The sequence below is a fragment of the Habropoda laboriosa genome, unplaced genomic scaffold (genome assembly GCF_001263275.1).
Source record: "Habropoda laboriosa isolate 0110345459 unplaced genomic scaffold, ASM126327v1 scaffold64, whole genome shotgun sequence".
Classification (NCBI taxonomy): domain Eukaryota; kingdom Metazoa; phylum Arthropoda; class Insecta; order Hymenoptera; family Apidae; genus Habropoda; species Habropoda laboriosa.
Genome location: NW_017100183.1, coordinates 177,352 through 201,380, shown reverse-complemented (window position 1 = coordinate 201,380; position 24,029 = coordinate 177,352). Strand labels below are relative to the sequence as shown.

The 24,029-nt window shown below is 40.0% G+C and overlaps 7 protein-coding genes across 11 annotated transcripts in view; 5 read left to right on the top strand and 2 right to left on the bottom strand.

The window, feature by feature from the left end:
* The window catches only part of LOC108579257 (uncharacterized peptidase C1-like protein F26E4.3), a 5,315-nt gene extending 4,217 nt beyond the window's left edge, over positions 1 to 1,098 (top strand). The window contains exon 9 of the mRNA XM_017942745.1: positions 1,026 to 1,098. The gene's annotated coding sequence lies outside the window, so the exon portion shown is untranslated. The remainder of the gene's footprint in view (positions 1 to 1,025) is intronic.
* Positions 128 to 1,666, bottom strand: LOC108579258. 2 transcript variants are annotated; one of them, XM_017942747.1, is made up of 4 exons: positions 1,345 to 1,666; positions 936 to 1,123; positions 482 to 850; positions 128 to 379 (listed from the first exon to the last, which is right to left on the bottom strand). In XM_017942747.1, exons 1-4 carry the CDS (start codon positions 1,664 to 1,666, stop codon positions 146 to 148), a joined length of 1,113 nt encoding a protein of 370 aa, XP_017798236.1. In that variant the 3' UTR covers positions 128 to 145. The 2 variants fall into 2 exon arrangements, with proteins under 2 accessions (XP_017798236.1, XP_017798237.1); XM_017942748.1 differs by lacking the exon at positions 1,345 to 1,666 and having other exon boundaries at positions 482 to 865; positions 936 to 1,241.
* Positions 1,667 to 2,364: 698 nt separating this feature from the next.
* On the top strand, positions 2,365 to 4,134 carry LOC108579261 (60S ribosomal protein L15). Its single transcript, XM_017942751.1, has 5 exons — positions 2,365 to 2,422; positions 2,791 to 2,970; positions 3,296 to 3,432; positions 3,504 to 3,614; positions 3,822 to 4,134. The coding sequence occupies exons 1-5, from the start codon at positions 2,371 to 2,373 to the stop codon at positions 4,014 to 4,016; spliced, it is 675 nt and encodes a 224-aa protein (XP_017798240.1). The 5' UTR covers positions 2,365 to 2,370; the 3' UTR covers positions 4,017 to 4,134.
* A 207-nt stretch (positions 4,135 to 4,341) lies between these two features.
* LOC108579262 (actin-related protein 2/3 complex subunit 3-like) lies at positions 4,342 to 20,522 on the bottom strand. 2 transcript variants are annotated; one of them, XM_017942753.1, is made up of 4 exons: positions 20,351 to 20,522; positions 4,868 to 5,044; positions 4,595 to 4,790; positions 4,342 to 4,496 (listed from the first exon to the last, which is right to left on the bottom strand). In XM_017942753.1, exons 2-4 carry the CDS (start codon positions 4,997 to 4,999, stop codon positions 4,342 to 4,344), a joined length of 483 nt encoding a protein of 160 aa, XP_017798242.1. In that variant the 5' UTR covers positions 5,000 to 5,044; positions 20,351 to 20,522. The 2 variants fall into 2 exon arrangements, with proteins under 2 accessions (XP_017798242.1, XP_017798241.1); XM_017942752.1 differs by lacking the exon at positions 20,351 to 20,522 and adding an exon at positions 5,279 to 5,400.
* LOC108579256 (SAFB-like transcription modulator) lies at positions 5,900 to 13,395 on the top strand. 2 transcript variants are annotated; one of them, XM_017942744.1, is made up of 15 exons: positions 5,900 to 6,241; positions 6,559 to 6,646; positions 6,714 to 6,862; positions 6,942 to 7,196; positions 7,284 to 7,308; positions 8,480 to 8,639; positions 10,116 to 10,156; positions 10,282 to 10,550; positions 10,645 to 10,810; positions 10,917 to 11,173; positions 11,307 to 11,809; positions 11,896 to 12,069; positions 12,178 to 12,314; positions 12,426 to 12,582; positions 12,675 to 13,395. In XM_017942744.1, exons 1-15 carry the CDS (start codon positions 6,110 to 6,112, stop codon positions 12,838 to 12,840), a joined length of 2,679 nt encoding a protein of 892 aa, XP_017798233.1. In that variant the 5' UTR covers positions 5,900 to 6,109; the 3' UTR covers positions 12,841 to 13,395. The 2 variants fall into 2 exon arrangements, with proteins under 2 accessions (XP_017798233.1, XP_017798232.1); XM_017942743.1 differs by having other exon boundaries at positions 10,917 to 11,185.
* Positions 15,233 to 18,366, top strand: LOC108579121 (proclotting enzyme-like). The gene is given in 8 exon segments (XM_017942572.1): positions 15,233 to 15,254; positions 16,298 to 16,375; positions 16,457 to 16,765; positions 16,830 to 17,218; positions 17,221 to 17,350; positions 17,422 to 17,614; positions 17,705 to 17,982; positions 18,071 to 18,366. Coding segments are annotated over 8 exon segments (1,695 nt in total).
* On the top strand, positions 18,969 to 22,831 carry LOC108579259 (translation initiation factor eIF-2B subunit alpha). 2 transcript variants are annotated; one of them, XM_017942749.1, is made up of 8 exons: positions 21,118 to 21,148; positions 21,212 to 21,313; positions 21,387 to 21,526; positions 21,639 to 21,755; positions 21,833 to 21,945; positions 22,037 to 22,181; positions 22,254 to 22,379; positions 22,468 to 22,831. In XM_017942749.1, the coding sequence occupies exons 1-8, from the start codon at positions 21,136 to 21,138 to the stop codon at positions 22,615 to 22,617; spliced, it is 906 nt and encodes a 301-aa protein (XP_017798238.1). In that variant the 5' UTR covers positions 21,118 to 21,135; the 3' UTR covers positions 22,618 to 22,831. The 2 variants fall into 2 exon arrangements, with proteins under 2 accessions (XP_017798239.1, XP_017798238.1); XM_017942750.1 differs by lacking the exons at positions 21,118 to 21,148; positions 21,212 to 21,313 and adding an exon at positions 18,969 to 18,993 and having other exon boundaries at positions 22,468 to 22,828.
* Positions 22,832 to 24,029: the final 1,198 nt, after the last annotated feature.

Genomic DNA, 24,029 nt, shown 5'->3' with positions numbered 1-24,029 from the left:
ACCGAAACTCTTACCAAATACTTTCTAATCATCTCTATGTATTCGTTTGTTCGTGTTAGGGAATAAAGTGCCAAACTCTCTGTGAATATACTGGTATATTTGTACGTAAAGTAGCGATAAAGTTAACGACAAATGTAGCTACTTTTCAAACTACGATGCTACGTCGACTACTCCTGCAATGTGGCCTGTACACTTCCAATTTATCTTTCGGCGTATTCATCGCGGAATAATCGATCGGGAACGGTACGTTATTGCCCCGAATCAGGCATGAATCCGTCATACCGAGGAAATGTTCTCCTGGACCGAAAGGACCACGGCCGAATAAAAAGTTGGCGAACACGAGCTGATACTGTGTCCAACCGAGCGGGTAGTCGCCGTTCTGAGAAAGAAAACACCATCTTTTTAACTTTTCTTTCCTCGTTTTGCATTTTCTCTCGCGCAATCGTTACGCATTTTAACCACTAACTAAAACATAATTTACCGAAGTCAAAGAGTTGTACGCCACATCCAGACACTTGGAGATCCTCTCGGGATCCAGGCCAACCACGGATCCGTAAAACGACTCGAGTTCTTTTTTCGAAATCACTCCATTCGCCGAGCCGTTGATAGCGAGGAAAAATATTCGCGGAAGAATTTTCAGCCAAAATGGAATATCGCTGTAAGTTGCGCCACCAGCAGGTGACACGGCACGGGCCCACCAGCACAACCATTCCTCCAGGCTGATCTTCTTTCCTTCCTCACTCTCCACGGCCGTCTCTTCGAGGATCAAATCCGCCAGTCCTTGCTCAACCTCCGTTAAACGCAAGTACTCTGGCCCGTTCCACGACCAATCCGCGAATCTTCTCAATCGCTTTCGCCAACAAACCTTTCCTTTTTTCATTTACCTGCTATTTAGGGGGTGTACCTCTGCATAAATCATATACATATATATATACCTCTGAAAACAGCCGAAAATCTTTTCGGCCGATGAAACCATCTTTGTCGTGGTCCAGAAGATAGATGAAAAAATGAGAGAATTTGTCCAGTTGAATTGCCGCCAGATCCTTCAATTTTCCTCCCTTACCGGCTTCTTCCGAGACGGCGATTAAATTCTCGTTGCTCGGATACCGACTTACCCAAGTCGCTATTTCACCGAGAACACACAAGAGGAAAAAAACGAAAAAACAAAAACCAGACAACCAAAGAGGGAAAAAGAGGAAGAATATTTCAGTAATATAGTACATACATACAACGATAATAAACACAGCCGTGTAAATGTAATAAAATCGTTTCTTCTTTTCCCTATTTTTATTCTCTACCGTCCTACCGTTTCACACAACAATAGTTAGAGAGAGAAAAGCTTACTCCAAACGTGCACGCTCCAGCTAGGATGTTCCAATTGCTTGTTAGAAACGGGAACACTAACGATCTCATGGACGTTGCTCGATACCGTTCGCCACCTCTTCAACAAATCTTTCGTCCTGTCGCGTGTGCGATCGCAAGCTTGCCGCCAGTTCGCGATAAATTTCCGCGGTACTTTCAACGCGTTGTTCTCTTCGAGGCCAAGCTCCTGATTACTACCCGCCGAACTTCTACTCCTTTCGATCGTCTCCGTTTCTTCTGCGTTCACCTCTTGCATCGATGGATAATAAATCGGATCTTTTATGCTATCCGAACGACTCTCCATCGCGGACTACGTCGTCGTCCCCTTACCTACCACTTATTCAGGCTACCTCTCCTGAAATAATCAATTCCTCGACGAGAGGTCACCGGGTCGCTCGATAACAGAAACACGCTCGTTGTTTCTGCGGCTGACTAACATTTTCACCATCGACTTTTCATTTTTTCGACTTCCGTCATATGTGTCACCTACGCGCGCGCGCGTTTCCTACGAAATTTCTCTTCTTTCGATTTATTCACCGATCTGAATCGTTATAATCTTTATAACCAGCTAATTTGGACGCAATTGTTAGCGAAAGAAATGATAGAAAGATGTCAGGTTGAAAATATCATTCGTGTTATCTGATTCGTATGTTCGCCGCTACTCCTGTTTACATTATATGTACAAAATTTCTATCATCAGCACACGTATGTATTTGCACGTGCAAATTCACTCATTAGAATCACCTTAAGCTTTGAACGTTCGAGTCTTCTTCAATTCGAACGTTTCAAATCGATTGATCCGTCGATTGTGAAATTAACACGCGTATACAATACGATCGAATAACAAGTCGTATTCAATTTTCTTTCCATTTTCCTACTTTACCGACACGCATCAAATTTCTACAGAAATTTCACGTAGCTTGCTTTCCCATAGATGTCCTCTCGTTATATCGTACACGTTCGTAGCATCGAGTACGCTATCTCGACTATTAGCGACGCAATGGCTTGATGTGTCGACGCTATTCAGGCAGGGCCCTTCTTTCTGTTGCAATTGCCGAGGGTGAGTGAGACGTGTTAGAAATCGTTTTGTATTTCAACAATCCAAACGTTTTTCCGGACCGCGTGCGGCAGAAATTTATTACCAAGCGAACTCGTACAAAATGTTCATATAATTTTTAACACTATTTTAACGGGAACGTTGTATTTATCGTTTTAAAAAGATTAACCTCGTTGATATCTCGCATTTTCTTCTCTTGCCTGTTTCCTCCATTATTATTCTCAATTAATTTCACATATTGCTACCAAAACCTTTCTTCGCTTATTTTTTCTAATTCCTTCTTCTTTATCCCTCTTCGCAATATTGAAATTCGATTTTCAACTTTTCCGCGTGTTTAATATTAATCCCTGTAAACGTCGGTCTTTTCCAAGGTTTCATCATGGGCGCGTATAAATACATGCAAGAACTGTATCGCAAAAAGCAGAGCGATGTACTACGCTTCTTGCTTCGTGTCAGATGTTGGCAGTATCGTCAGTTGACCAAAATGCATCGTGCCCCCAGACCGTCGAGACCCGATAAAGCACGCCGTTTGGGTTACAAAGCTAAACAAGGTACGTATAATTATATTTTCTTAAAGGATGTCTCAATTTACACAGCCTTTATACTTATTCACTCTCTCGATTTTCTTAGATCGAAGTAAACCCTAACTGCTAACTTTCAATCGTTTTACTCTCTTATCATTCTTACCATCACTTCTATGCACAAAACTGGCATAGAGGTTTAGAAAATATACATGATGATATTACCATGCACCACTCTTACATTTATATGGTGATACATGTGTAAACACTGATACAGCTTCTTTGTTCATTTAAACAATATCAAATTTATATATTTAATACAGAACAGATGAGAAATTTTATTCTCAATACGCAGGTTTTGTCATATTTAGAATTCGTGTGAGGAGGGGAGGTCGTAAACGTCCCGTTCCGAAAGGTGCAACTTATGGAAAACCAAAAAGTCATGGTGTTAATCAGTTGAAACCTACTAGAAAGTTGCAGTCTGTTGCAGAAGTAAGTGCGTAATCGTACAAATTCAACCATATAGAAAGAGCAATTCTATCTTGCAATTTAATCGGTTTTAGGAACGCGTTGGCCGCCGTTGCGGAGGTCTGCGAGTTTTGAACAGCTACTGGGTAGCTCAAGACTCTTCGTACAAATATTACGAAGTTATTTTGATTGACCCTGCGCATAAGGTAACTTTTTTCTTTTAATTGCATTTCAATTCTTTCTACTATTATTCTCTATGCATTATATATTCAAAATGATGACATTACTATTTGTTATTGAAAAGTTGTGATTTATTTTCCTTGGATGTCTGAACCAATAAAAATGGCAAGAGTGTAATAAGATTAACAATAAGCAGAGTGTGTAACTAACGTTTGTAATTACACTTGTTTTAGGCAATTCGCAATGATCCGAAAGTCAACTGGGTATGTAACGCAGTACATAAACATCGTGAGCTTCGTGGAAAGACATCAGCCGGCAGAAGTTCGCGAGGCTTAGGCAAGGGACATCGTTATTCTCAAACTATCGGTGGTTCGCGTCGTGCGGCATGGTTGAGAAGAAACTCACTGTCGCTTCGCAGGAAACGATAAACTGTATAAACGTTTGTAATACTGATTTTCGCGTGTACATGATATGTCATTTTATTGATGTATTTATACATATATGTATCAATATTATGGCATATCCTGTGGAAAATAAACGTTTCTTTCTTAATCAATCTCTTTATATATTCCTACAATTATATTCCTACAAATGTCAGTTATATGTATAACTTCAATAAATCATGCGCATAACTTAATCACTTAAAAAAACATTTATATAACCATAATTTTTATCGATTTTTTTTACGATAGGATAATTTCTATATTTTTTTTTCATCATACACATTTTAAAAATGACATTAAAAAATATGCCTTATTGTCCAGGACCGGATAACGATTTATCCATAAATTTCTTCTTTGCAAAACAGAGCCACCATTTGCTTGGCTTACCATCCTCACCATATACCTTCTCTACTAGTCTAACCCCTGTCTCCTGTCGTATTTGTTGCAAATATTGCCTCATGGTATCTGTGATAATAATGATAATGACGACGATGATGATGATAGTAATAAGAAGAAATATGGAATAATAATCCGTTTCCTACATGAAATAATGTAAAATTTACCTGCTTCCATTGGATTACTTGGCTTTGCATATACAGAGTTTAAAGGAAAACCAGGATCGCCAGGAATGTCAAATTTTGAAATAGCAAGAGAATACATTTCATTTGCTGCTTGAGTTTGAGTTGCACACTTTTGTAATCTTTTCAAGCATTCCGTAATGTATAACGTGATATAAATTAAAACTCTATCAGCCTCACTCTGAAATAATGAAAAAACTTGATGTTTGTTTTAAAAGTAAAATGAGTTGCAAGCACAGATGCACACGTGAGTGATACCTTAATTTCGTACGTTCTAAAAAACACATTCGCTTTGAAGAAATACAACGCCTCGTCAATTATATCCTGATCTTTACTGTTAAAAGGAGGTGCAGGGCCTCTGAAATGCGTCATAATTGGCAAAAGTGCCATATTACCAATGTTTCCATTATTTTCTACGAAACTCGAATGATATGCCTGAAATAAATAAATGAAAACACCGTTACGGTGTTACAATAATATATATGTGTAATAAATGATATGTTTCATTTTGTATATTACTAAGTTTCCATAATGATAAGAATAAAGTTGAAACGAATTTTCATAGTTTCAGTTTTAATCAGGTTAGGGGAGACGCCCCAACAACCTATGCACGAACTCGTAGAATCACGATTTAGTACACATAGTATTACATCAAAAACTGTTACTTACAGGCATATTGGCAAATTAATCGAATGGAAATGCTGTTTATGTTTATAAATATGTGCACGAATCACGTAAAACGAGCGTATTCACCTTTAGATATATTGTATATTAGATTTTACGACATGTACAAGTTGATACGTCACATTCTCATTTCTCGTTAAATGATAACAAAACTGACTACATATGGCTTGCTTATGAAGCATAAAAAATCGTAAAACACTTTAGAGCTTTAAAGGTGCAAAATGATTAAATCTTAATATAATTTTATTCCATTCGCTTTGTAAATTTAAATGCTGACCACGTGTAATTCCATTCAATTGGTTACGATGCTTTTTATTTGCAAAATTGTAACTAGCAGAAAGTAGATTCTTCTATTGGAACTTGAATTGCCGTTCTCCTCTCATTGTTTATTCGCTTCAACATTTCGTGCCGTATGTAAATTTGAAAAATGTACTTTCATATTTTACTTTTTCAACATTTTCGATTTCGCGCACCTTCTCGTTTGAAAATTAAAAGATCTAGAAGAAGAAAAGATGTCCTAGTAATATTCCGATGGAACGTATTCTTAATTTTTCAGATTGGCTATTCTATCCACTTCATGTGAGAATTACTTCCGGTCATTTCCGTTAAATGGCGACGACGATGGATAGTTCGTCTCAAAGTGTGTTGTCGTAACTTTGCATTTGTGATTTTTGAAAAATCCTTTAACTGTTCTCTTTGTACACGTAATTCCGTTATACAGCACCGTGTATATGTATGAGAATTCGTTCGTAACCTTCTGTATCCGAGAGCGATAGATTTTCAAGTATAAGCGTACCTAGTGTCGGACATTTCTATATGAGAATAATGGCCGATGTCGAAGGAAAAAAGCTCACCGAGCTGCGAGTTATAGATTTGAAGACAGAACTCGAGCGGCGTGGACTAGACAAATCTGGCAATAAAGCGGCACTTCTTGAGCGTCTCTCCAAAGTAAATTTTCTTATCTCTTTAAATTGTTATCTTTAAGCATTCCCTAACAATACTGCTCGTTGTTTTATCGCCATTTTAACCCCTTTCATCCCGTTGATAGTTTCCGTTTCAACTATACTGTAGTATACGACGATGAAAAGTCTATGTTTCAAGCAATCATTATCATACTGCTTTTGTAGCAGAGCTCCTGTTATTTAATTACATTTAAATAGTTAATAAAGCATTGTTTGTAATTCAGTAATATTACCGTTTTACCATGTTTAGTTATCGTTAATTATTGCAAGCATGGTAATTTCGTTTTTATTTTCATATGTAAGTCTATAACCGACGAAGGGCAAGATCCTGATGAATATTTGATCGTGCCATGTGGTGGAGTTTGCAAAGTTAGCCCAAGAAAAAACAGCGGTAGGTTATTTTAACGTTAGATATGGGTGAAAGAAAATAAGTAATAATGTTTTCTTCTTATTTTTAGTGACTGGTACACTGAATCCAGATGAATCTGTCGATGCACCAGAGAATCAAAAAGAAGAAACTACAGAGGTAGTGGATAATAACGAAGGAAAAGTTAAGACAGAAACGAAACCGATCATGGAAGAAGATGTAACAGTATCCAAGACTGAGGTAAACACAATAAGAAGAAAGCACAATTATAATGTACATTTGTAGAGGGTAAGAAGTGAAAAAGAAAGGTTTATTTTAGGAGCCTCAAGTTGACATTCAAAGCAATGCTAACAAGGAAACAGAGCACAAGCAACAGGAGCTTAAGAATCATTCGAATAAGATATCATCCGAAAATACCCAGGTTGTTGAAAAGAAAGTAGAATCAGATGCAGCTACCATGGTAAATCAAGCCTCAACTAATTCAGCATCGACCGTCGAGGCTAACGGTATCGACAACGAAGATTCCATCAATCTAACTATTGGAGAAGATGAAGAAAATCTCCTCGCCGAGGAGGTAATGGATTTAATTAAGTTATGATTAGGTCATGTTCGCAAAACGAAAGTTACATTAATAGCGTGTACTCTACTTTTTCTGTTACAGACAGAGTCTCACGACAGGCATAAGGGTAAGTTTAGCAGTATATTGAATTGCATAACACACACACACACACACACACACACACACACACGCACACGCGCGCGCGCGCGCGCGCGCGCGTAAGATCTCAAGGAATAGATATAGCACTACTTTTGTTTATGGTCACGAGTAAGTTACTTAAGTGTGTGGCATCAAGACTAAGGGAGTTGTTTATCTACGTGTAAAATACCTCATCTATCCAGAATCATGAGCGTGCTGGATTCGTCTACAAAGTTGCACTTCATGCTTCATCTTACGCCCGCTCTTGGAGCTCTATATTTGCGAATAAGCACACGTACAGGATACGATGCAACCGCTTGTGTCACGTGGACATGGCACGCAACAATGTAACTGCAAATTATTACGGCACGACGATCGACAAGGTTTCAGCCAGAATGAAACGTACATCCGTCGACGTTCTTGCGCGCAGTCTATATCAACTATGTACTATAAAAAGTTTATCCCATAAGTGCTAGTCTATAAGTATTAGTTAACGCTAGAGTTTGATATAAAGTTACATTTCATTCTACCTAACCGCATAGAGCATCGTTGGATCGTTCAGCCTCCAAATTATGTGGACACACGAAGACTCAAGCGTACGTCAAGCCGAGAGTAAATGATTATATCTACCCCGGATACGAATGCCGGCGATATCGATACCTTCGAACTACGGACGTACAATAGCCGCATCATGTCCTTTGACAAATTTTTCACCCGCGAACCATTTGGCTGTCGCAGAAATTGCAGAATAATCAGCATAACATCGTATATGCATCTTCTTCCTTCTTGATCTTCCATACCTTATGTCTGCCCTCATGTCCTCCCTCTGTCTACTTCCCTTTAACGTTCACTTTCGATTTAGGCTTCGGTTCATAGTCTTACACATAAAGGTACAAAGGTAACTTTAATGTTGTTAGAAAGTTGAAAAAGAAAGTAAAAAAAAAAGTAAAAATTTAGGGTCACTATGGATTATGCCATTGAAGAGCGAATTTGTGATGTTGCGATCATGCGATCTTCATCATAATTTACTCCGCAATCTGTTAGTGGTTCGGAAAAGTTCCATGCAGGAAATAGAGGCCACTAAGCAGCAGGAGTGTTAGGGAGGGAGAAGAAATCTGGCTTCGCAGAAAGTGACTATGCTACCTTGATTGTCTCTGCAGATGGAGGAGAGAAGAAGAAAGTGGAAGAGAACAACAAGAAGGGAGACTCTAAAGGGAGCGGCAGAGCAGAAGCCGGCGCCAACAACAAGGAAGGGACGACATCAGGTGGAAACGTCGGGACGAAGAGCAAGCAGGACGGTGGTGGAGACGGAAGCAAGAGGTTGGTCTCTCATTGCTAAAAACGGTTCACAGTGGTACGACAACGAAATGTCACACAACTCTATGCTAGCGATGCTCTTCCGCCGCATACAATACCATCAGGATAAAATACTCTCGAACCGATGGATTTCGAAGCTGAATTATTCGTCAAACTCGCACGCAAGATTACTTTATTCCCTTTTTTTCAATCGCATACGAAGTTCCTTTCCGCTGTCGTATGTTTAGGCTGTAATTCTTAACTCTGGAAAGTATGTTAAGAAATCGAGAAATTGGCTAGCAAACTTTGAACCAAGCGTTCGTAAATTTCGTAAACGAATATTTTTCGATGGTATGTTACAACAATACGTTCCAGGATTACCGATGAAAGCGATTTCGATCTGTCCGACCAAGATATTCGTTTCTATAAAACAGACAGCAGTTTCGTCCAAATCATGGTAACACACATGATCATTAGTATCTATCGAAGTAAATTGTGCACTCGATAGAACCGTAACGCGACATCAAGCAATCGATAATATTATTCATCGAAGATATATCGCGGTATGTGTCGATGCAATAATTACAACTTGACAAGAAGTGTGCCCTCCCGGAAGAACCATCAAGGAGATACTCTCTTTTTGGACAGCTCGTGTAACAGGGATTCGTTACGTTGTGCAAACGTATTTTCCCACATGGACATACTTTTATTATACACGAACGATCAGAACTGGATTCAGCCACAGTGAAAACATAGTAATTCGAGTAAAATGTTAACAAATTAACATACACGACGATGCACAAGTGATTACTAAAGCGAATTTCTAATTATTGTTGCCGTTACTATTATCGTCGGTGTTGTTGTTGTTGTTGCTGCTGTTGCTGCTGTTGTTGTTGTTGTTGTTGCCGCTGCTGTTGTTCTTTTTATTATTTTTAATAACGATGGTAGTGGCGAAGATGTTGACGACGACGACGACGACGACGACGATGATGATGATGATGATGATGATGATGATGATGATGATGATGATGATGATGATGATGATGATGATGATGATGATGATGATGATGATGATGATGATGATGATGATGATGATGATGATGATGATGATGATGATGATGATGATGATGATGATGATGATGATGATGATGATGACGACGATGATGATGATGATGATGATGATGATGATGATAAAGTCGTTAACGATGATGATGTATGACGATGCCGATGATGACGACTACGATGACGACGGCGACGATGACGACGACGACGACGACGACGACGTCGACGATAATGATGATGATGATGATTATGATAGCGATATCATTATAAAGACAAAAGTTGCTAGCCAAATTTATACGCTTAACATAGTTACAGAGGTACCTAATTAAGCCTCGAAAGAAAAGTCATAGTATCTAAAATATTTACCTTTCATACGTAATAAGAAAAGTTCAAACGTTGTAGTCAGAGTGTATTCATAAAAATATTAATTATTTTCAGTGTGGAGTCTAGCAACAAGAGTCAGAAACGGGACGACAAAGGTAAATTTTCCTCGCGCTGTATTGCAATTCGATTTTATAATGTTTGACGATACTCTGCGACATTATCGGATAAGCGTTTGTCTCTTTTTGTATTTGATTTTTGTACGATTTGATTGATTACGTAGACAAGAAGACTTCGCAAGTCAGCCCCGTGAACGCAAGTAGTAGAAACTTATGGGTTTCCGGATTATCATCGAGCACTCGGGCAACAGATTTGAAGCAAATATTTTCGAAATACGGAAAAGTGATAGGTGCGAAAGTGGTTACGAACGCGAGAACTCCAGGTGCAAGATGCTACGGATACGTGACCATGTCGACTAGCGAGGATGCCGCAAAGTGTATACAACATTTGCACAGGACTGAACTTCACGGGCGTGTGATATCCGTCGAAAAGGTAGTTGCGACAAGAAAAAGAAAATGTTCCCGTTTCCCCGGGGGGCCCTTAACATGCGTGCTTTCTCTCACTCTGTGCCCATTTGTATTTAAAGGCGAAAGGCGACACTCAACAGAGTCATATGCGTAAACGAGATACTACGAATGGAAAATCGGAAAAAAAGGAAGAGAAGGAAAAGGCAGCGAAGGATAATCACGATGTTAACGATCGGAAGGAGAAGGAAACGAAAAAGGAAACGGAGGATAAAGGTTCGGAAGCAAGTGAGTGACCACCTACGTGATAGATAAATTATATGTACAGCGAGTGACGATTACGTTTGTATAAAAAAGAAAAGAAAAAAAAAAACGTTTAAATATATCGTAACAGCGAAAAAATCGGACGAAAAGAACAGCGAGAACGTCGAGAACAAAAAAGCAGCGGCAGAGGTGCAAGAGAAGAAAGACGAAGCCTCGAAGGACAACGATTCCCGTTCGACTAAATCAACGAGCAAAAAGCCGGAGAGTGATAGAGGGAGGCGCGATGAGAAGAGAATTCGTTCCTGGGACCATCATCGGTCTCACACTCGATCCCGTAGCCGCGAACGACGTAGACGCGACGACGTATTGACGTTCGCCAAGATTAGGGTAAATGCGCCTGTGAGTGAGTGTGAGAGAGAGCGAGTGAGAGGTGGGGGGTACGATTTAGCGATATCGAGAGGCTGAACGAACGATTACAAGAGGTGGGGGGTGTGTTGTAATTTGTCACGCGTATTTTCAGGAAGAACGGGAGAGGCAAAGGTTACGCGAAAGAGAAAGAATGCTTCGCGAAGAGGAACGGCGAAGAAGAGAAGATATGGAGCGACAACGAGAAGTGGAACGTAGGCAACGAGAAGAGGCTGCACGGCTGGAACGAGAACGAGAGAAATTACGAAGGGAGAGAGAGAGAATCGAACAGGAAAAGGCCGAATTGCTTCGATTGGAACGGGAACGTCAGAAACTGGAACGAGAGAAGCTGGAGCGGGAAAGATTGGAACTGAAGAGGCAACAATTGCGATTAGAGGAGAGTAGACGCGCCCCACCGCCACCGTCCATTAAGCGATCTTCCAGCGACAGAAGGGATCCGAGAGACATGTACGTGGAGCCTGATAGGAAGCGTATGGCCACCGAGCACAGTCGAAGACATACTCCCGAACGAGTGAGCGATCGCCGCGGTGAAATTTTGGACCGCGTTTCGGACAGACGATTGGACGCGTCGCCACCTACTCGTTACGAGTCTAGCAGGTAAGAAGACGCGTTTTATTCAGCTAGCTTCCCCCTTCTGTTCTTGTCGAAAAACGGACGAAATGCAACATCCTAACAAATTGCAGATCCGCTCAAGATTTAGGGTTGAAGAAAGAATTTAAACGCAGTAGCGAGTTCACTTCGCGTAGTACTCGTCCGGAAAGCTTTTCGGAGGTATCCCGTGGTAGAGAAGTGATCGTCCGCCGGGAAGCTCTTAGCACGACAGCAACGTCTATCGACCCTCGGCAAGTTAAGGAAAGGTAAATTAAAGAACGAACCGATCGACGCAGCGCGTATTTTCACTTTCCAACGAAAAAGAAATTGAGCGATCTTCGTCGATATATACATACATACATGGTTTTGTACAGGTATGAACGTGCAAGTACAACCACTTATACTCGCGACCGCGATGTTCGACGTTCCGATACGGATACGCATAGAAGCTCCAGGGACAGTCACACGCGGTACAGTGAAAGCTTCAAACCCACGAGTTCTAGTACTCCACGTTAGTAGAAAATATTTTTGAAAGATATCGAGAAACAAAAGCAAGAAAATGATTTTTTTCGATGAGGTCCGATGATTAACGTCTCGATACGTATTGTACGCGTACACACAGGTGACAGTCGTTACGTCGAGAGCAATCGAACAACCAGTAGCTGGCACTCCGGACCTCCATCTACGAAATCGTTTAATTCCGTGCCGAGTAGCGGAACTCGAGATCCACGAAACGAGCCATCTAGCTGGAGTTCTAGATCGTCCGAGAACGTAAACAGGTAGGCGAGCAATCAGTTTCTCGTCCATTTTTCTTACCGATCAGTTTCACCAGAAGAAAAATCAAACCACCGAGAAAATCAATGAATTTCAGATGGAGCAATTCAAGCAGCATGGGAAACACGTTGCGGCATCCAGTACCACCGACATATCAAAGTGGTCCTATTCAATCCATGGGACTCACGGCACCTGGGACAGCACCGTCATACGATCGTTTCGATCCGTACAAATCGTCTATGCCGAGCATGAGAAAATATTGATCTTGTCCCTCTGACAATTCGTACCATTATAACGAATAGCCACGATCACGATCTTTGCATCGACGCGTTTTCACAACAAGAGGCACATACGCGCGCGCGCGCCCACACTCATTCACTCACACGTATACACACGCACACCGAATAATTATTATTATCATTATTACTATTATTATTACGATTGTTTACATCGTCGACAAATCAACACTTTATCATACTCGAGAAATTTCTTGTACGTATAGTTTGAATAGAAACGCGATTATATCGAGAAACCACGATTCACGGGAAGCACGAATGATATTCCTTGTTGACGTGTACGTCTTCGAAATCTCTTTCCACGCATCTCTCATACTCGCGTTGCTATTTTTCAATTGATTTTCGAACAAATTTAACCAAACGAAAGGAAAACCTTTCGGAAGGACCGTCGAATCTACGAGTTCGCGTTGTCTCCTCGAATCGTTTCACCTCGACGATTCGCCGCAAAAGGGAATAAACAAGTGGTACTATCACTACTATATTACTACTACTACTACTACTACTACTACTACTACTACTACTACTACTACTACTACTACTACTACTACTACTACTACTACTACTACTACTACTACTACTACTACTACTACTACTACTACTACTACTACTACTACTACTACTACTACTACTACTACTACTACTACTACTACTACTACTACTACTACTACTACTACTACTACTACTACTACTACTACTACTACTACTACTACTACTACTACTACTACTACTACTACTACTACTACTACTACTACTACTACTACTACTACTACTACTACTACTACTACTACTACTACTACTACTACTACTACTACTACTACTACTACTACTACTACTACTACTACTACTACTACTACTACTACTACTACTACTACTACTACTACTACTACTACTACTACTACTACTACTACTACTACTACTACTACTACTACTACTACTACTACTACTACTACTACTACTACTACTGCTACTACTACTGCTACTGCTACTACTACTATACCACTGCAATTTTACTAACAAATGCTTGAACGACGAATTCATCGCGACAAACATATTGATTTCTCAGCTGCATTCATTGTGCGAAACACACGAAACGTACACACAATGTACGGTGTACTTGTAATATTGAAATGTAATGGACTTTTGTACATTTGTTAATAGATACGATTGTGATGATCTTAGGGATCTAGAGAGGGGGGACGCTCGAAGGGGAACGCACTCTCTCTTGTTCGTTCGTCCCTGGCGCAATTACAATTTATACGATGCGTTCTATCTATTGTTATTTGCAACTTATTTCAAACGACAATGATGCGTACTCGTTTACATCGTTGGATATATTCTTGTAGAACGATAAGATTAAGATACACCGTAGAAATAGAAACAGTTACATCGTGTATCTTGGACCGATTCTTCGTAGAAATACGTACATATTCTCGGTAAGGATATGACTGAACACTTTGTACATTGAATTCCACAAGAAAGAACTGTGTATCTAAACAACATTGGAATCTAGGCTGGTACGTGAAGCAACACGTACCATGTTTCAGTGTAGCGACGACACTATTACGATATAAATAAATCTATGGCATATTAGAGTTGTTGGTTTTGAAATGGACGAAAGATGAATTCCGCGTATCGAGACTTGTCCGTTGGACGAAACGAAGAAGAACGATCGAACTGCGTTCCGTAATATTCGCGGAACGAAACTTTCGAAGCATCGACCACCAAATCAAAAGCAATTGCAAAGTTCGGGGTGGGGGGCGGCGAATAGAAATGCGCACAGTAGAGAGAGAACACTTTCCCTGGAGTGAGTGGAGTGAGCGAGGGATGGCGGTCGCTATCGAAGAAGAAAGGAGAAAAGACGGAGGGAATGTGAGAGTGTGAGGGAACGATTCTCCGTCGAGGACAAAGTGTGTCGAGGTCTTTTCACGGACAATCGTCGTGATCGAGGTTCGTCCCGTGCAATCACGATTGCACGATTCGACAGTTTCCTTCCTCTACTTGAATTTTTTCGTTTACTCCCCCGTTTCTTTCCGTGTTTCACCTCCTCCTCCTTATCCATTCCCTCCTTCACTTCTCTCTATCCATTATCCCTTTCTCCAAGCACGCACTCTCTTTCTCTCTGTGTTTGTGTACGCGTGCGTGGTTCTCCGTTTCTCTCTCTCTTTCCTTCTCCCGCCGCCGTCGTCGAATTTCCATAGACGACGAACAATTCGCCGGTAGTCTCGCGGTTGTGACAACTTACCGTTGAAGTAGTTGGATGTGGTGTGTCTGATCGCTGGTGTCAGGTGTGTGGTGAGGATAGAGAGAACGCCTGGAATGTCTGTGTATAGCATCGGTTGACTTTTTCCTCTGGATCAGGATGTCGTCGTCTATCGTGTTGAGTAAGTGGGATCTTGTTTCGACTATCGTTGGACGCGTCGATCAAAGAGAGACGATTAGCATTTAAATTTCTTTCCAATTACCCTGCTCCTGTACCACGAGACATCAGCGGACGTTAGATTTGCGCGCGAAAACTTCAAAGTGATTTCTTTCATTGCAATCGAGTAGGTGCTGTGAAATGCGTTGTACGAGGAAGGATCGCAATTGAAGGTTGATGGGTGATTAAACTTGAGCTGTAGAGAGATGGTGGAGCTGCCCGCAGGATGTGGGCTAAATTGCGTAAAGGCTATTGCACGGGAAAATCCTCGAACGATAACAAGGAGGAGAAGAGACTGAAAGAGAGTGTGAAAGTAAAGATAGAGCATGCAACAGGCACCGCATCGTTAATAAACACGTCGTTAATAAAGCCCAGTTTTTCGCCGGGCGAAAATAGTAACGCGACGACGCGTGAGCTTCAATACGGAGAAATTTCTCGCTTCATCCGTAGGATGAAATTCAAACGCAATTCCTCTCTGCTCGGTCGGTGTGAGCTCGTGCGTATATCGGCGATGAATCAGTGAACGGAAGAAAGGCAAGGCGCGCGCTTTCTCGTCGAGCAACTTTCACCATCGATGAAGTCCGTGTGCGTCGGCCGATTCCGAAAATGTTTTCGCTCGCTCTATCCTCCGCGCTCTTGTTGCGGCGGCGGTGGTGGTAATGAACCACGCGCGAAAGTTAGGGGAATCCCACGGTTTGCAACCTTTGTTTCAGCGGTGACAGATAGATTTGTCTCCGAGGTTGACAGATAGGAACTGTGTTCGAAAGAAATTTCACCGACGGCTCCGTGTTACACTTCCAATTCGATTTCACGAAGAATCGAGTTACCTTCTCGCGCGTTACCAACACAGTTTTCCTATCGATTTTACTTAGGTTAGACTCGCGATCGAAACTGGGGAAATTGTGTTAATAGGTCGATATAGGAGGAGCAGTCCGTTTACCGAGCGTAACGCATCGCGATCGCTGCGCTTTAACATACGCGGTTTCAGCGTGTGCACTATTGTTTCAGAATTATGCGTAACATGGAGTTTACTAACGAGTTGCTGCTCTTACACCGAAGATATTGCGCGGTATCGTTATCACGTCGGTAAGTCGCTTTTCAAACGGATAAATTATACATATATGTGAAACTTATACATATATGTAACGAGATGCACGCGATACACAGGAGGAAAGAGATACGGAAGTGGTGAGATGTACGCGATGCCTGCGATACGAAGATGGAGAGAAGAAGCGGAACCGAGCGGCGGACCTTTTCCCTCAAGGAGGGACACGCAGCTCCAGCCTTACGTAAGATTAACGAAAGTGGAGCAGCAAGGGGAACAACCGGATCCGTTGATCGCCATCTCCGAGACGTTGGGCGCGCTCAACACCGTCGGCAGTTACATCGTCAATATGACCAGAGGCATGGAAAACTCGAGTTACCCGCCCAAGGAATTACCTTCCGCTATATATACCATCTCCAAGAATATTCTAGGTATTCTCTCTCTCCGGGTTGTTTAGATGGTTGGTTGGTTGGTTGGTACATATTGCGTTTTCAGGACGCAACGTAACGGAGAGCATCGCACCGTTGGTCCGAGGAGTGGGTTTGCCCCTGAGAGCCTCGCCGATCGGGGACTCCTCCTCGTTGGAGATCGAAAAGGAATCGGCGAGTGGCGCGGCTGGATGCACCACGGCCGATGGTAATCCCGGAAAGTGTCAGGATCTGAGCAATTGCCCTCAACTGTTGCTCGACTTGACCAAACTCAGACAATCGTTGTGCTTCAAAAGTCTGTTCGTGCCGGGTGTTTGTTGTCCGTCGACGGACAAAACGGATGCCGGCGGAACGGTAAACAGGTAAACAGGCAACCACACACAGATCATCCTTATTACGTCGCACGCTCCTCTACGAAAATCGAAATTTTCGTTACGTCCTCGACCAGTTCGGCTCCGAGTCTGCCGCCGCCAACCACCACACCCTCCAATTCTGCCGGCCTGTTGTTAACTACTTCCGTTCGTCCGTCTTCGTCCTCGAGCAACCAATCCAACAGCCCCCTCGATAATATAATACACGACGACGAAGGTAAGAATCCCTTTTTTTCCTCTTTCACTTCTTTCACTTCTTTCACTTCTTCTCTTATTTATTTACAATAGAATGCGGAGTGAGAAACTCGGGCAAGTATCGAGTTGTCGGCGGAGAAGAAGCTCTACCAGGACGTTGGCCCTGGATGGCGGCGATATTCCTACACGGCTCGAAACGCACCGAATTCTGGTGCGGCGGATCTTTGATCGGATCGCGACACATTCTCACCGCGGCTCATTGCACCCGCGATCACCGTCAACGGCCGTAAGTTCCGTCGTTCGTAAGTAAACTTCCTAAGTTAGAATCAGCCGGCCTAAAGCGGATAAAGCGGTTTGTCGAACGTTCCTCGCGCAGATTCGCCGCGAGACAGTTCACCGTACGACTCGGAGACATAGATCTCGAGAGGGACGACGAACCGTCTGCCCCGGAAACCTACACGGTCAACCAGATTCACGCGCATCCAAAATTCTCCCGTGTTGGATTTTACAACGACATCGCGGTACTCGAGCTGACCAGGCCTGTTAGAAAATCTCCTTACGTCATTCCGATCTGTCTACCGCAGATGCGCTACAGAAACGAGCGATTCGCCGGCGCTAGACCCACCGTTGTCGGTTGGGGTACCACTTACTACGGTACGTATTCCTTTATTATTATTTAATAATAATAATGATAATGATAATGATAGTTCATCATCATCGTGACACGTTTCCTCCGCGACAGGTGGTAAAGAGAGCACGGTTCAACGGCAAGCGGTGCTTCCGGTATGGAGGAACGAAGACTGCAACGCGGCTTACTTTCAACCGATCACCAGCAATTTCCTATGCGCCGGTTATAGTCAAGGTGGGAAAGATGCCTGCCAGGGTGATTCGGGTGGGCCGCTTATGCTCAGGGCCGACAGCCGATGGATTCAAATTGGTATCGTTTCGTTCGGTAACAAGTGTGGAGAACCTGGATATCCGGGAGTTTACACGCGTGTCACCGAATACACAGACTGGATAAAGAATAATGTCAATTGAACGAAAGAAATTCGAACATTTCGTTTGCTTTATTTTTGTACATAACACGTCCGTACGTACGCCTGGGTGCCAAGTATTTTTATTATATCCATTACTGTGATCTCAAGATAATAAGTTATAATTCATCGCGAGATACACAAGTATGTGGCATACTCGTTGTAAAGGAAAAAACATTTATTTATTTATTTATTTATTTAAACGACCATAATGCGAACGCGGCTGCGATCGCTTCGATTGTTTCAACCTCGTCGAGAATCCGTTCGTCCATTTTCGATCATTTTTACTTACAACGCATCCTTTTTTTTTGCCAACTTACATAATTTCACATCTATACGTCCCCTTGTCGCAGTTTATTTATTCTCATCGTTCGTATCTCTTGCGCGTGTTTCGAGATGAAACCTAAAAGCGTATCTGTTGAAAATTTGGGAAATCTGCTCGAGCAAATAATCGATAGAGCCCTCCTACGAGACAATGGTTAGTCTGCTGCGGTTCCTTCTTTATTTTCCCCCATAAAAATACCCATTCTTTCCGTATCAACTACCCTGATAGAACAAACAATACGATTTCATCCAACAACCGTTCACAAGCGGTACCACCCCAAGATGAAGGTGCTCGAACAACCGAAGAGTACAGAATGCAAACGAAAAGACGATGTGCAACCATTCGAATCGTACAACAAACAGGTAGTAATTAATTACCATTTTATAGAAATATTGCAACGTATAGAGAAATATCTTTCAGACGAACATATCCGCAACTGTCGCGCATCGTAGATTCCGTCGACGTAAATATAAACGATCCTTTGTAAAAGTTCCCTCCAACGAAAACCAACAATCTCCTCCTTCTGTTAAGGTGTGCACTCTTCTTAAACTTTCAGTCCGAAACATCTTCCTCTTCGGTATTTACCTATTATTTTCGTAGCAACTCCAAATTTCGTACAATTTGGCAAAACAATCGAACCTACCACCTTCAATACCAAATATGGAAAACTTTTCCGAACAAGCCCATACACGTGATCATCCTATCCACCGGTTGTATATTATTTTATTTCATAACAAATTCGTCAGGTACGTTTACGCGACGGAAGATAAAAATGTGAAATCTTAGATTGCAGAACAGCCAACGACAAAGTCGAGAAAAGTTGTCGTTCGAAGTTTGGAAAAAGAAGAAAAGCAATATGTATCGACCGATACTTAAGAAAATGGAAGCTGAACGACGACAAAAGTTACTCGAAAATCTGGCGAACGTGGAATGGAAAAAAATTATCCAGCAGGTGTACAACAACACCTTTATATTATTCTTCATTTCGCTGCAATTTTACTTACTTACTTTCCTTCCTTCCTTCCTCCCGCTAAGACACAAATGCGCAAGAAACGACAAGAAATACGAAATCAACGAAATCACAAGTTGCTTTCTAGAAAACATCTCGACACAATTAAACGAGGAAACGTGCTAACGATGGTCGAATCGAATTGTAACCGAATCAAAGAAAAACCAGTTATTCTTGACGAATGCATCTTGAATAAATTGGGAAAGCAGAGAAAGACGAAACTTGAGGGAAACGAAAAACTATGGAAAAACACGTCGATGATGTGTCGGTAAAATTTTCTTTTCGATTAATCATATGCGCTTGTCGTAACCGACTAAATATGAAGGTAAAGAAGCTTGAGGAAGGGATAAATTGCTTTGTACTTTTCAGAAGATCGAATAACGCCAGTAACGTTCGAAAGAAACAAACCGTTGCATTCTATTTCTGGTTAAATCAATTAAATTTGATTCTCCGTAACAAGTATTTGCGAAAACGCCAACATCTTCTATGATTCTTCTACACTTCTCAATCTTCTTACTATGAAAATGCAACTTTCTCCATGAGATAAGTATAGTTACGCACAAATGCGCCTATCAATTCGTTTCTACGTCATGTGCGTTCGTTCTCTTGGTAAAAAATATCTTATGCAATATCTAATTAAATTATCTTACTTACACCGTTCGCCGACCGCTTTTCGCTGTCCTTCCAATAATCCCACCGATCGAGCCTCCCTCCACTCTCCTCCTATTCGTAGGAATAGATTCACAAACATCAGCACATTTTTTTTTATCTTACAATAGTATCCAACTGTACTGTGCACAACTGGCAACAATTTCATTTTACCCATTTTCGCTTTTATCTTTTATGTTAAATGTCGATACGAGTACATTTTTATCCGATGCCAATTAAGTATCGATACCAAAAGTATTTCCTATCGAAACAAAAGTATCGACAAAAATATCGACTCGCATTTACTTGTATCGATTCATCTCTAATTACGTGAAAAGTTCTACAACATTTTTATATATTTTCAAGCATATCTGTAATATCGAGAAATAAATATAATCGAATAACATACTTCAATCTTATTCGTTGTAACAATTATTATTACACGACACAAATATTTTACACTTACTTACCAAATTTATAGTGCCATTTTCTTTCTATTAGACAAAACATCATTTTTCCACCATTTTCTTTTTCCAATTTTTTACCATTTTTACTTATTTTTACTTACTGTTACCTATAATCTTTGTATTTTCCCTACCGTTATAGTCATTCTTATATCAAACATTTCGAAAAATATTCATTTATCGTACATATTTACGTAAATACATGTATACATAACACATTCTTATATTCAGAAATGTTAACATGTTAACCTAACGGCGCTACCCGATGATATTTCTTAGTTTTATTCAAGTGTACCGTAGCAAGTTTATGATACTCGAGCAATCGTTATGGAGAAGGAAGGTAAATAAGTTGAAATTAATGAATTAACAAAACAATTCAGCCTTTTACGTATTGTTCTTTCAGAAATTTCTCAATACTTTAACAACATTATCAAATTAGACAAAGATGTTTCTGCTGGGATGGCTGCTATTCGTACATTACTAAAAGTTTTGACCAGTTCAAAGTGTAAGTATATGCTGATAGATTTTTAACATCTTTTTTTTTATATACATATATTCCTTTTCTTTTCTCATTACAGCTGAAACAGTTCAAGAGCTTAGGTATTGCTTGCAGAATGCGATAGATGCAATGAAATCCACGGAGAACCCTGTTACTGCTATTGCATCTGGCAGTGAATTATTCCTACGTTTTATAACTCTAGCTACATTAGACACTCCTGTAAGAATGTCCTTGCACATTTTGCGACAATTATTTTCTATTTTTTTTTTCTTTTTTTATTATAAACATTCTTTAGTTTCATTAATACATTGCAACGTTTATTCTGTATTAGTCGTTTGCAGAATGCAAGCGAATTATGCTCTACAGGGGAAGAATGTTTTTTGAAAAATTAGTGGTTGCTAGAGGAAAAGTGGCAAAAGTAGCAGCTCACTTCATTAAGGATGGTTCTGTAATTTTCATTTAGTTTCTAAATATTTTTTCAAGGACTCCTTTTAATCCTTGTTGTAATGTTGTGCTCTCTTCCAGAAAATACTCACTCACTCAAAATCTAGAGTTGTATTACAAGCAATGAAGAGAGCTGCTGCAAGTAGGAAAATATTTCAAGTATATGTAACGTGTTCTGCTCCTGATAATAGTGGGTAGGTATTTCTTCCGTTGCTGTAACATTTATCGTTACAATTACGTATAGTAATTACTTCCCTTATTATTACCTTTCTTTTTGATGGCCAGACTGGAAATGTGTCGAAATCTAACACAATTGGGTGTTTCTTGCACGTTGATATTAGATTCAGCAATGGGATACGTTATGGAACAAGTTGACATGGTCATGGTTGGTGCAGAGGGGGTTGCAGAAAGTGGAGGTGTTATTAACAAAGTATGCATAGTTTTAGAAATTGCCTGCAGCTACTGTAAATCATTATTCCCTTTCGTCTCCTTGTATTTATAGGTTGGGACATATACAATGGCTATATGTGCTAAAGAGGTGAAAAAACCTTTTTATGTACTAACAGAGAGCTTCAAATTTTCAAGAATATATCCCTTAAATCAAGTCGATCTTCCAAATGAATTTAAGGTAAAAAATCACGTCAAGTATTTTATTCTATATTTCCCAACTGTAAAATGGTGGTATATCGAAAAAACAATCTTTTCTTCTTTTGTAGTACACAGCAAGCACGTTAAAGAAAGACTTGCAGAAAGAACATCCATTGGTTGATTATACACCACCACATTATATTAGCCTTCTATTTACCGATTTAGGTATTTTAACACCTTCGGCTGTAAGCGATGAACTTATTAAATTATATTTATAAACACCGTATATGTCTTTTAACATTAAATCGGCGTTTCAAAGTACTGTGCAGCACGTTATGTTTTTATGCATAATTTTAATGATAACAACATGGATAGAAATGGAATTATTTAAGCAATACGAGTAACAAATGTTTAAACACCTCATCGACAAAAAACTCGAATTTTATAAAAAAGGCTTCGATACAAGCTTTATTCGTTAAATGTGAAAATAATATTGAGTATTAAAAAATAACAACACACTCGTTTTTTCTTTTCGAATCGCAGTTCAAAGTAACACGCAATACAGCTAATGCTTTTTTTTTTTTTTTTTTTTTTTTTTTCATTTTACAATAGAATAGTTCAAATGTTTTGAATACCTTTCAATTTTTCCTTAGTTACATGCGATTTACCAGAGGATAATTTACACACAGCGCACGATGTAAATACATGGTATCTTTAAACACAATTATATTAAACATTGAATTATACGCATTTTAATGATTAAGCGTACGTTGTGTATTGCACAGCAATAACTAGTAAATTTTGTAATTTTCTATGAAAATAAAAGAATAAAAATTGTAAAGAACTTTGTATGTGTAATGAAAATCAAAATTCTTAAAAAATTTACAACTTTGCTGCTGAGCGTATAGATAATACTAGAAAACTTTTATTCATATCCAGTTTTCATTTTGATGAAACATGATAAATAATGGCGAGAATTCACCAATACAGGTATATCTAATTTAAAAATCATTGATAATTTTCTTTCTTTATGTTACATGTTTTCCGTGAAATGTTGTTCCGAACAAATAATGCATATCTTAACGTTCTTAATTTTATCAATGAATACTGTGGTTGAAATTCAATTACCATTTGGACGGACAAATAATATAGACCTTTTAAGACAGAACTATTAGTATACAAATGAAAGAGAGAACACGAACAATAAGAAATGTGTTGATATTTGGTCATCCTAAAAAGTTCCTACAGTTTTGAGAACCGTTGATCACTTTAATGAATCATGAGTTAATTTGCTTTTGAATCTGAATGGTTCAAAAACCGCAAAATATTTCGGGATAACTTAATATACGATTCATATACGATTATATCATAATATGATAACATATTCACACTTTTTATGCACAGTAATGTATACATACAACGAAAACATAAAAATGCCAATGGTCCTCACTATGAAAATCTCATACCTCTGGCTCTTATCATATTTGATTTGATTTCGGCTAAGTTTGAAAAATTTAAACATAATTAGTTTATCCTGGAATGTCGTGGCATGAAAAAAATTATACATGTTCCAGAGAAAAAAGAAAGTGGTGTGTGTGTGTGGTTATGAGTTGATAAAATGAATATCTTGCAATGAAATAGCCATTTGTAGTTTTAATTGGATTCTAAAGATTCTAAAACTATCGGTACT